This window comes from Meles meles, chromosome 11 (genome assembly GCF_922984935.1).
Source record: "Meles meles chromosome 11, mMelMel3.1 paternal haplotype, whole genome shotgun sequence".
Classification (NCBI taxonomy): Eukaryota; Metazoa; Chordata; class Mammalia; order Carnivora; family Mustelidae; genus Meles; species Meles meles.
The window spans coordinates 83,129,295-83,145,086 of NC_060076.1; the positions used below are offsets into that span (position 1 = coordinate 83,129,295).

General features: G+C 39.8%; 1 protein-coding gene across 9 annotated transcripts in view; it reads left to right on the forward strand.

Moving 5' to 3' along the window:
- Window positions 1–15,792, forward strand: part of TRPM6 (transient receptor potential cation channel subfamily M member 6) — a 165,920-nt gene that overhangs the window by 37,797 nt on the left and 112,331 nt on the right. For all 9 annotated transcript variants that reach the window (XR_006820706.1, XR_006820707.1, XM_046022199.1 and 6 more), the window contains exons 2-3: window positions 6,500–6,579; window positions 9,628–9,666. Coding sequence is in view for 7 of the 9 variants with exons in the window: in XM_046022199.1 (XP_045878155.1) it covers window positions 6,500–6,579; window positions 9,628–9,666 (119 nt within the window). In the remaining 2 variants the exon portion in view is untranslated. The remainder of the gene's footprint in view (window positions 1–6,499; window positions 6,580–9,627; window positions 9,667–15,792) is intronic.

Below are 15,792 nucleotides of genomic sequence, written 5' to 3' on the forward strand. Positions count from 1 at the left end.
ATATTTGGAGCATAATTTAAGACCATCTGGGTACATGGGTAACAAGTTCATGGATATTTTGCTACTTGGAAATTGGAGAACACTGATTGTCTTAGAGGATTCCTTTTCCTTTGGTGCCCTGGTTCTTGGTCACACCCCTTTGAAGAATGAAGAGGTAGACCGGACGGAGAGTGGTGGGCAGCAAAGCAAAGGTTATTGAGTGATAGGCACAAAGCTCCTGGAGGGGAGGGTAACTGAGAAGGTGGCCACCATAGTTTCTAAGTCTAGGGGTTTTTATGGGTTTGTTGGCAGGCTGCTTTAATTTGATGAAACTTCCATGAGCCTGTCACCCAAGCAGCTTTATATCGTGTACGTGTCATGTTCCTGTGGGAATGCATAGAGGCCTCCTTCCAGGGTGATGTAAAATCTTTTCAAGGATGGTTTCCTCTTAGGGAAGGGGCCCTTGTCCCTGGCTGCCTTTCTTCCAATTATCCTTCATTAATTGCATCTGATTTGAAAATCTTAACAGATTAGAGTAGTTATGTAAAAAATGGGCCCGGTACTCAGTTAAATTCTGTATGTTACTATCCAGGGACAGCTGTAAAGAATACGCATAAATGAACTTCTATTTCTTTTCCCTTTTTAACAAAATGATTTAACATGATCAGAGATGATAAACATTTTATTTGCATGTTTTATTCCCCCAGGGAACTGGATAAAGCTGAAGCCTGTGTGACAACAGAGGAAAGGATGTCCCAGTTGTGTTAGTGCTGACATAATGGGGACTTTCACCAGTTTGGGAAGGGGCAGGATTGAGTAAGACATCAGTTTAGTTTGAACCTTTATGATATGCTCTATTTGGCTGGTCACTGTTGAATTCTTCCGATTCCCCATTAGGCCCTGTGGAGAATTCATAAATGTTTTACTCATGTGCTTATGAGTTTATATAAAATAGATGTTCATTCTGAAGATCTAAATGCCTTTGCTCGACAAGAGAGGAAATGAAAATGTCAGCTAAAGAGGAGAACTGGCATTTTAGGAGGTTTTGAGTTACTTAATTGACATCCCATTTTTAAAGATGTTATCAAAAACAAAAACAAAAAAACAACCATTACCGGCAAAAATAGTGCTCACTTTTTTCTACCTCAAAAGAAGAAAACATGTAAGATTATTTTTTATGAAGTCTACCTAAATGCTGTCTGCTGGAAAGAGGATTCACTGAAAGTGAGACCGACTTGTGGCAGTGTTAGCAAACCAGATTCTCGGGTTTAGGTTATTAGAGGTTTGCCCGAGACCATTAATCTTGGATCAAGGGAGTCAGATGAACTATTCCTGTAGGACGTGGGCAGAACCCCCCAGGAGACCCTGAGCGGACTCTGCCGGTGGATGGACTTGCTTTGCCCTGAAGCAGTTCCCCTGAGCCAAGAGATGGCTCAAGTCGGTCCACCTGTGACTCAGTTTGAAGCGACCCTTGCTCCAGAGGAGAAGCCGTATAGAGGAGACACCAGATGTCCATCTGGAGTCTGAAAACATTGCTTCTCTGCTCAGTCTATTTTATTTTATTTTATTATTTTTTTTTTAAAGATTTATTTATTTGACAGAGATCATAAGTAGGCAGAGAGGCAGGCAGAGAGAAAGAGAAGAGGAAGCAGGCTCCCAGCTAAGCAGAGAGCCTGATGCGGGGCTCGATCCCAGGACCCCAGGATCATGACCTGAGCTGAAGGCAGAGGCTTTAACCCGCTGAGCCACCCAGGTGCCCCATCTGCTCAGTCTATTTTAGTGCCTCCCTGCGTATTGTAGATCCAAGATAACTAACGCTGTCCTAACGTAGATTATGATAACTTTAAGAGAAAAACAACTGTTGGGCAATTAAGCATTGTTCGTGCTATGATATGTAGAAGATAGTGTGTGTGTGTGGGCAACATTAAAAGGGGGATAAGTAGTCCGCTTCACTTGGAAAAGTATTTGTTACACATTAGATTTTTTTTTTTTTAAGTACAAAAGAATTTTTAAAAAGAAAACAAATGACCGATAATCTGTGCGTCCCTTCACCCCCAATCACCCAGCCCTCTGGATGTTAAAAAAGCAATTCACGCATACTTGTAGGATTTTTTTTTTTTTTTGTAATCAAGGAATACATCGAAAACTACGCCTTCTCAGAGATTCCCCTGAGAGAGAATCTCTTCTCTGGAAGACCCGAAAGGCCACAGTGTAGAAAACTTTCAGGGAGGGAAAGGATTTGTTTTTGAATATTTCTGTGCCATTGGCTACCCTCACCTCAGGCCTGGGATTGTAAGTAAAATCTGATCATGTTGTAGGGTGAGCCACACACTGAGCCTGAGACCAGCAGTTTCCCTTTTTTGTCCTCTGCCTTTCCCTCCTCCGAGTAATAATGACAATCAGCGAGCTCCTCCCCTCACTCTGCGGTGTGTTGTGGGGTGTGTGTGTGTGTGTGTGTGTGTATACACTCATATACATACAAATATCTATCTGTATAGCGTATATACATTATATAGATATACATTATATATAAATATATAGTGTGTACACATTATATATATACACACACACACACACATATATATAGGAAAACACCCAGCTTTGTAGGCCGCCATGATGGCAGCAGAAATGGCATCATCTCCACTGTCAACCACTATCCATGACTGTTTTCTGCTCCACATGGTGGAAGCCAGCCCACTGGGCATTTGTCCTCAATAGAGTTGGGCTCTTGAATTAAAACCAACAAACATTTGGTTTTTAATCGCTCTCTGTTGTCCTAAACATGGGAGCCTCTTCTACATGAGCTTTAGAATGTATTGGAAAGGCTACCCAGAAGGAGGTGGGGGGGGGGAAGTAAGATTCAAAATTGGGAATTGTCTGAAACTCCTGCAAATTCAGCCTGCTTTTCTTTTCCTGTAGTATTGAGATAAGATCCGAGAGTTGCAGGAGCAGAGTTTCCATGTTCTTATTATGGCTCAGGCTTCCTGTTTACACCTTTGAAGGGAAGATTGTGTTCATGGATTCCTGAAGTTCTAGTCTAGGTGTGTTCATTTTGTTGTTCATTCAGTAATGATTGGGCTGGGCCCTGGGGCAGCAGAAGTGACTGGCACAGGGCCTGTGGGTGCTGGAGTCCAGTGGGGAAAGTAGACCTGCAGAAGTCATTCATTTCTCGTATGAGAGGTCCCAGGAGGAGGATTTGGAGGTCAGGAAGTATTTTTTAGGGAAAAAAAATACATCAAAGTTAAGTTCCCTGGCCACCCACCAAAAACTAATTTTTTTCTTTTTGATATACTACATAATAGCTAAGCTTTATAGCCTTCGTAAGTCCCAGGGAGAATTCTAAGCCTCTAATTGATCTATTCCTTTCAACAGAGCTATGAGGTATTATTATTGCTGTTATCTCCATTTTTAATATATAAGCAAACAGGCATGACAAAAATAGTTTGCTCAGATAGTCCTACTGGATGTCTAGTCTTGTAAAGAAATGAAGGACAGCACAGCCTGCTTAATTTGTGTCCTAGATGAGAGACCCGTTTTTGAGATTTTAATTTATTTTTATTTTTAAGTAATTTTTATTTATTTGTTTGACAGAGCACAAGCAGGCAGAGTAGCAGGTAGAGGGAGGGGGAGAAGCAGGTTCCCAGTGAGCAGAGAGTCTGATGTGGGCCTCCATCCCATTTAGACCTTGATCTAAGCTGAAGGCAGCCACTTAACCAACTGAGCTACCCAGGCACCCCTGGAGCTCTTTTTTTTTTTTTTTAAATATTTTTATTTATTTGACAGACAGAAATCACAAGCAGGCAGAGAGGCAGGCAGAGAGAGAGGAGGAAGCAGGCTCCCTGTGGAGCAGAGAGCCCAATGCGGGGCTCGATCCCAGGACCCTGAGATCATGACCTGAGCCGAAGGCAGAGGCTTTAACCCACTGAGCCACCCAGGCGCCCCTGGAGCTCTTTTTTAATAGTTAATTTGTGTACATGCAGTTTAATGGGCTCGATTCATTATCTGTTTCCGTCTTTGTATTCCAAGTTCCATCAGCGCCAACATCTTGTCTTACCTGCCATAGTATTTCCATCATGCAGCTCGGCCTATCCAGTGTATTGGTCGAATAAATTCAGCATGAAGAGCTCTTTGAGAACATAATAATTCCCCTGTCACCCTTTCTCAGTGCTTTGCAAAAATTAGGGATTTAATTAATGTTTGCAGAATGAATAAATGAAATTGTTAGTTTTTGAAGAGGGAACAAGGCTTACCAATTCCAAAGGATTGTGTCATTTTCTTATTATAATAAGTAGATTTTGAGTTTACTTTGTTCAGTTCATCCCAAGTTCTGTGACTCTGAATTTTTCCAAGTTTGTATGTTTTCAGTGCTTTTCCAATTTAGCAAATGTCGTTTAAAACACTGCTGACTATGCAAAAGGGTTAAGAGGTAGAATGATTTTAAGATAAACCGAGTTTGATTTGGGAAGTTTTCCTTGTTGATTGGTTCCTGTGCATTTTGAACATAACTATCAGTCAGTGCCCGTCCCCGCTTTTTGCTTAGCAAAATTCTGATTCTGTTTATACACAGTTCTATTCAGTAGTCAACACTTATGTTTAAGGTTGGTGAATATTGAACAAAATCCATGAGTTTAATATTAAAGTGTACAGAGGATTCCATTAATGCCTCATTTATAATTGTGGGAGAAGAAAAACTTTGCTCTTTTAGGTTTAATGGCTGGCTCTGTGAAATAAACTAACAAGAAAAGATACACAAGTTTATTAATTTTTAATATTGTGGTCATGACAGCATCCCAGAAAAACAGAAGTAAATGCCCCCCAAGATGATGATATTTGGGAATTTATATACTGTCTTAATAGGGGAAGGGTTGGGAGATGTAGGCAATTTAGAAGAGAGTAAATGATTTTTAGAAAAGGTGAAGGGGATCTTAGAAGAATAGGTGGGAGATAGGAGAGTGACCAGGTTTGTCTGGTTGTGGTATGGACTTCTCCTCCCTTCTCTTGAGATAAGAGTCAATCCTTTTGGGCTGATGAAACTCCCAGGGATTTATGACAGTTGAGATCCTCTTGGAAGATCTGTCTTTAGGCAGATAAAGAGAGTTCAGAAGAAGCCTCTCACTGCATCTGCTGTTTTTCAAGTGCCTACAGCTCAAAATCACCTCTACACCAACGCAGCATGTTATAGGGCGCATGTCCGGAACATCTGGCACCTGAGGACGGGGTGATGAGGGGGCACAGACCAATTTGTAACCCCTTGTCTGGTGCCGGGTACTCCCTGGGACTGTGGGACGAGAACAGGTGTCTGAGGTGGGGACTGCCCTGCCATGGAGCTTGAGAAAGCTTCCTTGCGGATTCCTGTCCACCACCCTTTTGCCACTGCTATAACAGCTTATAAAAAAGTTATATCTGTACTTATATTTTGATGCCATACAGAGCTAAAATATTTTTGTATTATGAGAAGACCAAGCTCATCCTTTGCTCGGGGTCTATTATGGGTCAAGTGTCCTCTGCTTCTGGACTTGTGCTTATGGAAGAGCTTGGCTATGACTGGGATGTAGTGTTGTAGAGTGGGAGAGAGACTTGATTAAGAGGATGAGCAAGGACCAGTGTCACCTGGAATCAGGAAGGGTCGGGGTGGTGCAGAGTAAAGCAGCAGAGTCTGATGTAAGCCATGCGTACAGAATGTGTATCAGGTTGTCTGTCCAATTAGGGGGTAAACTGAGGCCAACTGTAATGACGAGAAATTGAATTTATCCCGGAGGAGTGAAAGAATTACAGTTCAGGAAAACACTGGGGCAAGCTACATGTGAGTCCATTGAAGGCTTGGGGTGGTTTATATTTACCAGCAAGGAGTGTGAAGAGGGGAAAGTCCAGCTAGGGTCCGGGCTGTAAGTTCACTGGCTTGAGGATGGAGAGAGATTCTTGGCAAGTGTTCGTTGGTCAGGAGGTAAGTCTCAGTCTTCTGGAAATAAGGCATTTCCTGGAAATCAGTGTCTCGGTTTTTAAGTTCTCTTCTGCTAAGGATACATGTGTGAGATTCTACTTTTCATATCCTCCAGGTCCTAGTTTTAAAGGAAATCCTTTCACAGAATCTTACTGAGGTTCCAGCTTCCGTGACATCTTAACCAAAATGGGACTTTATGTGTGAGAATTTTGAAATTTGAGAGCTTGAAATTCACTCTGTAGGACTATGGCACAAGATTTTAGAGTGACTTTTAGCAGAATTAAGGGAATGCTTCAGTTATAACATGACTTCCTAGAGTTTTGTGCATTTATGGGCATTTTGATGAAAATGAGATTATGGATGTATTAATTTTGTGAATGTTTTTGTGTTCACATTTGGTTCATTTGTGTCTATGTTGTCTGTGATAGAAGCCAATAAATGCTTAGCCTATTTGGGGTTGATCATGACATTTTAATTCATCTTGATGGTATTTGAATATATCTTGTCTACCTGAACTACTGTGGTTACATTGCTTTCTCACTTAATTATAATGTAAAAATAACTACATTTTTTCTTTAGTCCCAGAAATCCTGGATTGAAGGAGTGTTCAACAAGAGAGAATGTAACAAAATCATACCTAGCTCAAAAGACCCTCACAGGTACAATTTTTAATTATATTTTTTCATTTTAAAGGAACACTATTTCGAGGGACTGTTTGGGGAAACTTAAGAGGTGTGAATTGTCTAGAGGATTTAATCAGACCTGTGAAGTTAGCATTTATTTATTTTTTAATCATATCATTATTTGTTTCTTTGTCTTTATAAAAATAAGGGGCACCTGGGTGGCTCAGTGGGTTAAGCCGCTGCCTTCGGCTCAGGTCATGATCTCAGGGTCCTGGGATCGAGCCCCGCGTCGGGCTCTCTGCTCAGCAGGGAGCCTGCTTCCTCCTCTCTCTCTGCCTGCCTCTCTGCCTACTTGTGATCTCTCTCTGTCAAATAAATAAAATCTTTAAAAAAAAATAATAATACGTGATTATTGTAGACAAACTGGTATGATCAGGGACCTTGTCAGTTTTGTACCTGACTGCAAGCCCAGAGCCTATGACAGTGCCCGCTGTGTGGAAGGTTCCTGATAAACTTTTGTTTAATGACTTAATGAGGTATAAAGAAGAAAAAAATTGATCATAATGACATCACTGGGATGGAGCCACTGTTAATTGTGTGGTGACTTTCATGTCTTTAATGCTCCTGTTTCTCTTAGTGGAAGAATAGAAATTAGGGAGTATTATGCTACCTGAAATAAGTCAGTCAGAGAAAGACAAATACCGTATGATTTCATTCACATGTGGAATTTAAGAAACAAAGCAAATGAGCAAAGGGGGAAAAAAGGAAACCAAGAAACAGATTCTTAAATATAGTGAACAAATTGGTGGTTTACCAGAGGGGGCGTGGGTGGGGGCATGGGTTAAATAGGTGAAGGGGATTAAGATTCTTATCAGGGTGAGCACTGAGTACTGTACAGAATTGTTGGATCACTATATTGTACACCTAAAACTAACATTGTATGTTAACTATACTGTAATTAAAATTTTAAAAACTTAATTAAAAAAAAGGAACTAGGGAAATATCTAGTGCTGTATCCATTCCACCATTCCATTCCCCACAACTTCTGAATACTGAACACTCAAAATATTGTAAATATGCCTTATCCCCAACTCAAGCATTTATGGAAAATTGTGACAACAGTGACAGTTTGGGATATCTCAGGGCACTGTGTTCAGATTATGTGGACAATTCCACGTCTGCCGTAAAGTCTTTTTGCTTGAGCAGATAATGGATAGCAGAATGGAGTGACTTGAGTTTGACCGCTCTGAGTTGTTGAGAACCCTTTGGGAGCTCTACTTGTGGAACAAAGTTCAAAACAGCAGCCAGTGAAAGATAGGAGAATAAAGGGCTATGGAAAATTCCCCAGGGTAATTGGGTTCCTGAAATTAAGATTGGGTGGCATTGCCCTTGGAGAGTAGAAATTAAAAGGAAGGGAAAAATAGAAGAGCAGTATTTTAATTAGGGGACCACTCTATTTTAAGGCTCTTTTTAGCTTTTGACCTTATATTCATTTAAAGTTTAGAAATCACAGCTGTATGCTTATGAAGGGTAGCATGGTGAGGTCACTGAAATTCTTGTTCTTTGGGGATGACTAAAACAGTGTTCCTTGCTTTTGTTAAATATTGACTAGCCCCTAGCCCCACCCTCCCTGAATTACCTGGGGTTTGTAAGCCCTAGGATTGGAAGTTCTCATTTTACCCCCTAATAAAATGTTTATAGAACGGCAGGGTAAACTCATTTTTCCCCCTTCATCTTTTACGGTATCTTGTACTGTGATGGTGGTTACAATGGAAGGCAGACTGAGCTCACGCAGTTCTCCTGCTTCTATAATGGACTCATAATTGTAATCCTCTTCATAATCTTGAATGTCATGAAATGTGATAACCTATAGGCCCTTAGTCCACAGACTCAAGAAGAATATCGACGATCATCATTTCATATTACGGAATGGTCCAAGATCTGTATTTTATGGAAAAAAGTGGTCTCTATGTGATTGTGAAAAAAATTATTGGATGATTATGGATCTTTCTATGCCAGCCTTTTTCTTAGATCCCAGTAAGAATCTCAAAATTGTAGCTTTTATGAATTTTTCTTCTTGATGGTGCAGAAGAAAAAGATGGTAGTTTGTAATTTTAAATTTAGATAAAAGTTGATCTTTTATCAGTTATTTTTATGGTTCCTAGTAGGAAACAGATATGATAGATTTGATTACAATGCCTTTTTCCTTCTTATTTTGAAATCATTGTTGAAGTGAAGCTTCTGAGAAAAGATAGTCCCAAAAGGCTAGGATGGGAAGAAATGAAAGGCCTAAGTATTTGTTTCTGAATAATGTAGAATAACCCTGATTCTTTGAATGCTGTCCTTTCTTGCATTGTTTTAGCTAGTATTCTCTTCTAGTTAAAACTTCTTTATACTTAAAATATGACCTTTGATGGTCACAGTGATCCCCTAACTTCAGAGGGTTCTTTTGAATTATAAAAAGAAAGATTAATAAGGATAATACTTATAATCATACCAACTGTCTTTTGATTTGATAGTGTTTTATGGTTTTAAAATAGTATATATATTATATTATAACTAATATATTTAATACATAAATAGTATACCATTATATATTAAATATGATTATATGTCTATATATTATATATTTATAAATATATAAACATATTTTTTTAATTCTCAGAATTCTCAAGAATTCTGTTACCTTCATAGTGTAATGAAAATAACAGCCACCAATAGTATATATACCGCAATGTACCACTGTAAGACACATTACACATCATCTCAGGTAATCCTCTTAATAACCTGACAGGCCAGATACTACTTCCAAATGTGGAAACCAGTGCTTAGCGAAATTGTTAAATACATGAGATTTCAATGCAGGTATTTAGGTTCCAAATTCAGCATTCTGTTAATTAGGTCATGGTTGCTGCCGTGTAATTTGGAAAACAGCATATGGGACTCTTTGGGGAGTGACATGGGGAGTACTCAGCAAACCCTGATTTTTAGACCGGGGAAAACAATGGGTATTTATGGTACAGGCATTGAATATACTTTCAGATAGATCACTAACCTAACAGAGGTCTTGTGTTTTTAATGTAGATGTACTGCAGGATGCCAGGTCTGCCAGAATTTAATCAGGTAAGACTTAGATAAATACGATTTCTTTTAATATTGAGGCACTCTGTTTAAAACTTATTGAGACAGCTTTCTTACAACTTGAATAGACTCATGAAAGGGCTTTATTGGTGTATCCTATTTACCTTGCCAAAGGAAGGTTTTTGTTTGTTTGTTTAGATTTTATTTATTTATTTATTTGAGATCGAGAGCATGAGCTAGGGGGGTGGGGAGAGGGAGAAAAAAGCAGGCTCTCCCGACCCCCCACCCTGAGCGGGGACACTTACCAGGGGCTCAGGGCTCAATCAGAATCCCGGACCCTGGGATCATGAGCTGAGCCGGAGGCAGACACTTAACCGAATGAGCTTCCCAGGTGCCCTTCCAAGGGAAGGTTAAAAAAGAGAGATGTGCCCAGGGGTACAGGTCTGTTTACACACTTCACAGCACTCACGATAGCACATACCCTCCCCAATGTCCATAACCCCCTCCCCCTCTCCCAACCCCACCTCCCCCCAGCAACCCCCAGTTTGTTTTGTGAGATTAAGAGTCATTTACGGTTTGTCTCCCTCCCAATCCCATCTTGTTTCATTTATTCTTCTCCTATCCCCCTACCCCCCCATGTTGCTTCTCCACGTCCTCATATCAGGGAGATCATATGATCATTGTCTTTCTCCGACTGACATATTTCACTAAGCATGATACCCTCTAGTTCCATCCACGTTGTCGCAAATGGCAAGATTTCATTTCTTTTGATGGCTGCATAGTATTCCATTGGGCATTATATGTTTATAAAAAAAAAAAATTGGAAGGGGAGGTGAACCATAAGAGACTATGGACCTGAAAAACAACCTGAGGGTTTTGAAGGGTCGGGGGTGGGAGGTTGGGGGAACAGGTGGTGGATAGTAGGGAGGGCACGTATTGCATGGAGCACTGGGTATTGTGCAAAAACAATGAATACTGTTACGCTGAAAAAAATAAATAAATTTAAATACAAAAAAAAAGAAGTTAAAATGCCACAAAAAAAAAAAAGAGAGATGTGGGAATTTTTTGAAGGACGGTGATTATTTGAATGCAATAGATGGATTACTTAAATTACCGAGACATGTAAATGGCAAGGGCCTTTGGCAAGAGCTTCTACCAATTGAAATACTCATAAAGCATTGCATTTTCATCTGCTTATGTTATTTTATTTGTTTATGAGAGAGAGAGAGAGAGAGTGGGAGCGGTGGAGAGGGGGCGGGGCAGAGGGGCAAAGGCAGAGGGAGGGGGAGGGAGCATGTCGCAGGCTCCACACTCAGTGCAGAGTCTGAAGCAGGGCTCCATCTCACAACTCTGAGACCATGACCCGAGCCAACATCAACAGTCAGACACCAATGGGCCACCCGGGTGCCCCTCTTTCTTATTTGGGTAATGAAGATGGTTTGTTCCTGTAGAGCACTGTATTTGACCTATGGTTTGTGAGTGACGTGTGCTCATACCAAGCTCTGTTTCTGACACCAGTTTTGACGTGTGTGTGTTTTTTTCCCAACACACCACCAAGTAATTAACTAGATTCTGCCATCATCTACATGGAGATAGCATCAGTTCCCATGGGTTAAGAAGACTAGTCATACTACACTACCCTTCCTCCCCCCATGGCAGGTGCCAGTCACAAGTCCACGAGTATCATCTGTGCTTCTGACTGATAGGCTAGAGGTCAGAGGTTCCCAAGAACTCTTCCGTGGGTTCAATTAGTGTGCTAGCAAGGCTCCCAGATCTCAGAGAAACATTTGCTTACGTTTACCAGTTTCTTTTTTTTTTTTTAAGATTTTATTTATTTATTTGACAGACAGAGATCACAAGTAGGCAGAGAGGCAGGCAGAGAGAGTGAGAGGGAAGCAGGCTCCCTGCCGAGCAGCGAGCCCGATGCGGGACTCGATCCCAAGACCCTGAGATCATGACCTGAGCCGAAGGCAGCGGCTTAAACCACTGAGCCACCCAGTTTCTTAAAAAGGATGTTATAAAGGATAAATGGCCAGATGGAAGAGATACCTAGGGCCAGCTATGTGCGAAGGGACTCGGAGCTTCTGTGCTCTTTCTCGGCAAGCCACTCTTCTGGCACACCCTCCCTCGCACCCCCGTTCACCAACGTGAAGTCTCCGAATGCCATCCTTTTGGGGTTTTATGGAGGCTTCATTATGTAGATAGGATTGGCTGAGTCATTGGCCATTGGTGGTTGATTCTGGTTGAATCATTGGTCATTCATGGTTGATTCAACCTCCAGCATCTTTATCTTTCTTAGCAGTTAGGAGATCTCAAGGGTTTTGGGGCTCTGTGCCAGAAACGTGGGGCAAAGACCAAGTCTATGTTTATTATAAATCATAATATCACACAGCCTCATGGACAAAAATAACTGCAGCAGAATACAAAGGTTAGTGGTGATTTGCATTTTAAACTACATGTTAGTAACTGGTTTTACCTTTCTCTTCTGTAAATGGAGGAAAATGAAAAATTCCTTAATTTTGATCATAGTTCACCTCATGGATTCGCTCAATGTTAAATTTATTTTTGTAAAAGAAAAAATCTGGAATCCCAAGTTTGGCAAATCATGGGGAAAGGAAAACACCATCATCCACAGATGGAGGAGGAGAGGAAGGATGAGGTTGCTGGGCATATTGGTCTGTTCAGGCTGCCATATTAGACTACCACAGACTGAGTGGTTTAAACAATAAAAGTTTTATCTCAGAGCTGTGAAAGTCTAAGATCAAGGTGCCATCAGAGTTGGTTCTGATGAGGCCTCTCTTCTCATTCCTCAGGAAGCTACCTTCTTGCTATATGTCTTTACATGGCCTTTGCTCTGTACCCTGACAGAGTTCTTGTGTCTCCTTCTCTTTTATAGACACTATCCCTATCAGGTTAGAGTCCCTCCTCCAAGATCTCATTTCAACTATTGCTGCCTTGTAGGCTCTGTCTCCAAATACAGGCACACGGGGGATTAGGACTTCAACATAACAAATTCTGGGGGACTCGATTCAGTTCCTCACACTGAATGAAGCATTTCCGTTCGACTAACATCTTTCACTTTTCCTCCAATTATTTTTTATTTTTACTCCTTAGTAATTATTTAAAATTTGCTAAAATTGAAAGCAAGTATAAGACTATATTGAAAAGAAGTAAAAAGGCTACATTTACCCCTTCTGCTTCCTGCTTTATGCTCCAGAACATTTCCCGGGCAATATTTTCCCAACTTCGCCATCTTCAGAGGTAACGAATATGAATGATACTAGAAAAATATCTATTTGACACTATCCAGAAATTAAAAGTTGTTGAAACTTATCGTTTTTGAATGTAGCTAAGACCTTTTTTCATGTGGAAGGTGAAATGTCCTGGGGTCAGTTACCGAGCAGTCTGTCCTAGCCATTTCTGGTGTCATTTCTGTTACACAACAAATTCCCATATGTTTGTGGCTCTGTTTCTCCCATCCAAGTACTAACCAGGCCCGACCCTGCTTAGCTTCCAAGATCAGACGAGATCGGGCGCGTTCAGGGTGGTATGGCCGTAGACTGTGGCTCTGTTTCTAAGCTTTTTTCTTTTAGTGCCATTGATCTGCTTCTCCTGTTCCTGGTAAATGCAACTATGCTTCATCATTATAGTTTTGTAATGTATCTTAATATCCGACCAGGCGAGTCCTCTGCACTTTATTTTTTTTTTTTAATTTCAGTTTACTCTCTTAGACAACTTGCACATCCATATGAATATTAGAATCGCTTTGTCAGATTCCCTGAAAAATTGTTTTAAGATTTTGACGGGTATTTTGTAGAATTTATAAAAGTAATTTGGGAAGGAATTTGCATTTGGCACTTTTACAAAATTGATTCTCAAGGTAAGCTTTTAGTTAGTGATATATAATTTGGAACTTCTGAAAGTTTTAATTCTAAAAGGATGGACATGGAAGGTTTAAAAAAAAATTAGGGGCAATTGGTTTCTCGTATGGGATCATCATTCCATAATTTAATAACCTGGTAAAAACTGGAATGAAACTATATTGATTCAAGTGAAATGGATTAGGCTCGAAAAATACTTAGAGCAAAGTGGGTTCAAACTGAAGACTGGTCCTTTGCAAGGTCAGTGACTTATCTTTCCAGGTGTGAATTACGGTTGCCCGCAGTCATTCATGTTCTGTTTAGAAAAACCCACAGTGAAGTGAATCATTCAGCTTATGAATAAATGTTTTGCCATTTTGAAGACTACCGCTCATTCCAAAAAATAAGCAGGTGATTGATACATTTCTCTTTGGTAGATTCTGATTATGTGTGTTCTGTAAATTTGAGATTATTCCTCCGGCCTTTGAGTCAAGGGTCCCTCCATATACAACTCTGAAGTGGTCCTCTGACTTCTTGCTATCATCCTGTTTCCTTGCTTAGTTGAACCCCATAACTCGTACACGTTTTTATGTTGCTTTTCACACATACACACACAAAAAAGCCTGAATCACATAAAAAGCTGAGTAACCTCTTTACGTATAATAGATACATGAAAGTTCTATGTGCTCAAATTTTAATTTTTCTTCCTGATTTTTTAAATTAACGAAACAGGAGAAGCTTATTGTCCTGTCACCAATATGATGATTATTATAGTTTGTTAGTTTTTATATAGTTCTAGTTTCAAAGAGATTTAACCTTCTAATTTGCTTCATTTTGTTACACAATAGAAATTATGGCATGTATCTGAAATAATTTTTAAAACTTTATTTGCAGGAACATTTATTAAATATTCCTTTGTAATTATATCACCTATATTTATTTTATTTTTATTTTTATTTGTTTATTTTCAGCATAACAGTGTTCATTGTTTTTGCACCACACCCAGTGCTCCATGCAGTACGTGCCCTCCATAATACCCACCACCTGGTTCCTCAACCTCCCCCCCCCCCCGCCCGCCCCTTCAAAACCCTCTGGTTGTTTTTCAGAGTCCACAGTCTCTCATGGTTCATCTCCCCTTCCAGTTTCCCTCAACTCCCTCTCCTCTCCATCTCCCCATGTCCTCCGTGTTCTTTGTTATGCTCCACAAATAAGTGAGACTTATTTGTCAAGTATGATACTTGACTCTCTCTGTTTGACTTATTTCGCTCAGCATAATCTCTTCCAGTCCCGTCCATGTTGCTACAAAAGTTGGGTATTCATCCTTTCTGATGGAGGCATAATACTCCATCGTGTATATGGACCACATCTTCCTTATCCATTCATCCGTTGAAGGGCATCTTGGTTCTTTCCACAGTTTGGTGACCGTGGCCATTGCTGCAATAAAAAAAACCATTTTTTAAAAAGCCATTTGTATGTCTTCATTGGAGAAGTGTGTGTTCATATCTTCTGCCCATTTTTTGATATGATTATCGGTTTTTATATCACCTATATTTATTATTTAATTTATATTAATAGTCAAGCCTCATACATGGCTATTTTCTTGTGGTAGCTCTGTGTTTATATATTTCTCTAAAGTTGAATGTTTTTCGGCATTAATGTTCTTTCCTTTTGATGTACATATTATGTTTTACATGAAAACATTTTCTGACTCTCCTTAAGTATTGCATGTTAGATATTTTTAGTTTTTTTTCTTAACAGCCTTGTTGAGATATAATTGATATGAAATAAACTGCACATATTTAAAATGTACAATTTGATTTTTTTTTTACCATCTTAACTCTTTTAAGTGCATAGCTCAGTGGTGTTAAGTATATTTCTGTTGTTGTGCAACAGATCTTTAGAACTTTTTCATCTTGCAAAACAGAAATTCTATGTTCATTAAACAATAACTCCCTGTTGGCTGCTCCATCCAGTCCCAGACCATTCTACTGTCTGTCTCTGTGGATTTGACTACTCTAGATATCTTAAATAAGTGGAATCATACAGCACTTGTTTTATGACTGACTCATTTCATTTAGCAGAATATCCTCAAGATTTATCCCTATTGTAGCGCATCACAGGATTTCTCCCTTTTTAAGACTGAATAATATTCCATGATATGTATACGCCATATTTTGTTTATCCATTCATCTGTCAACGAACACTTGCTATTACAAATAATGCTTTAGAATACTTACATGAACGTGGGTGTGCACAAGATTTTTAGCATTTTTTTAAACATTCGCTAGATGATTTTAAGGTGCAGCTA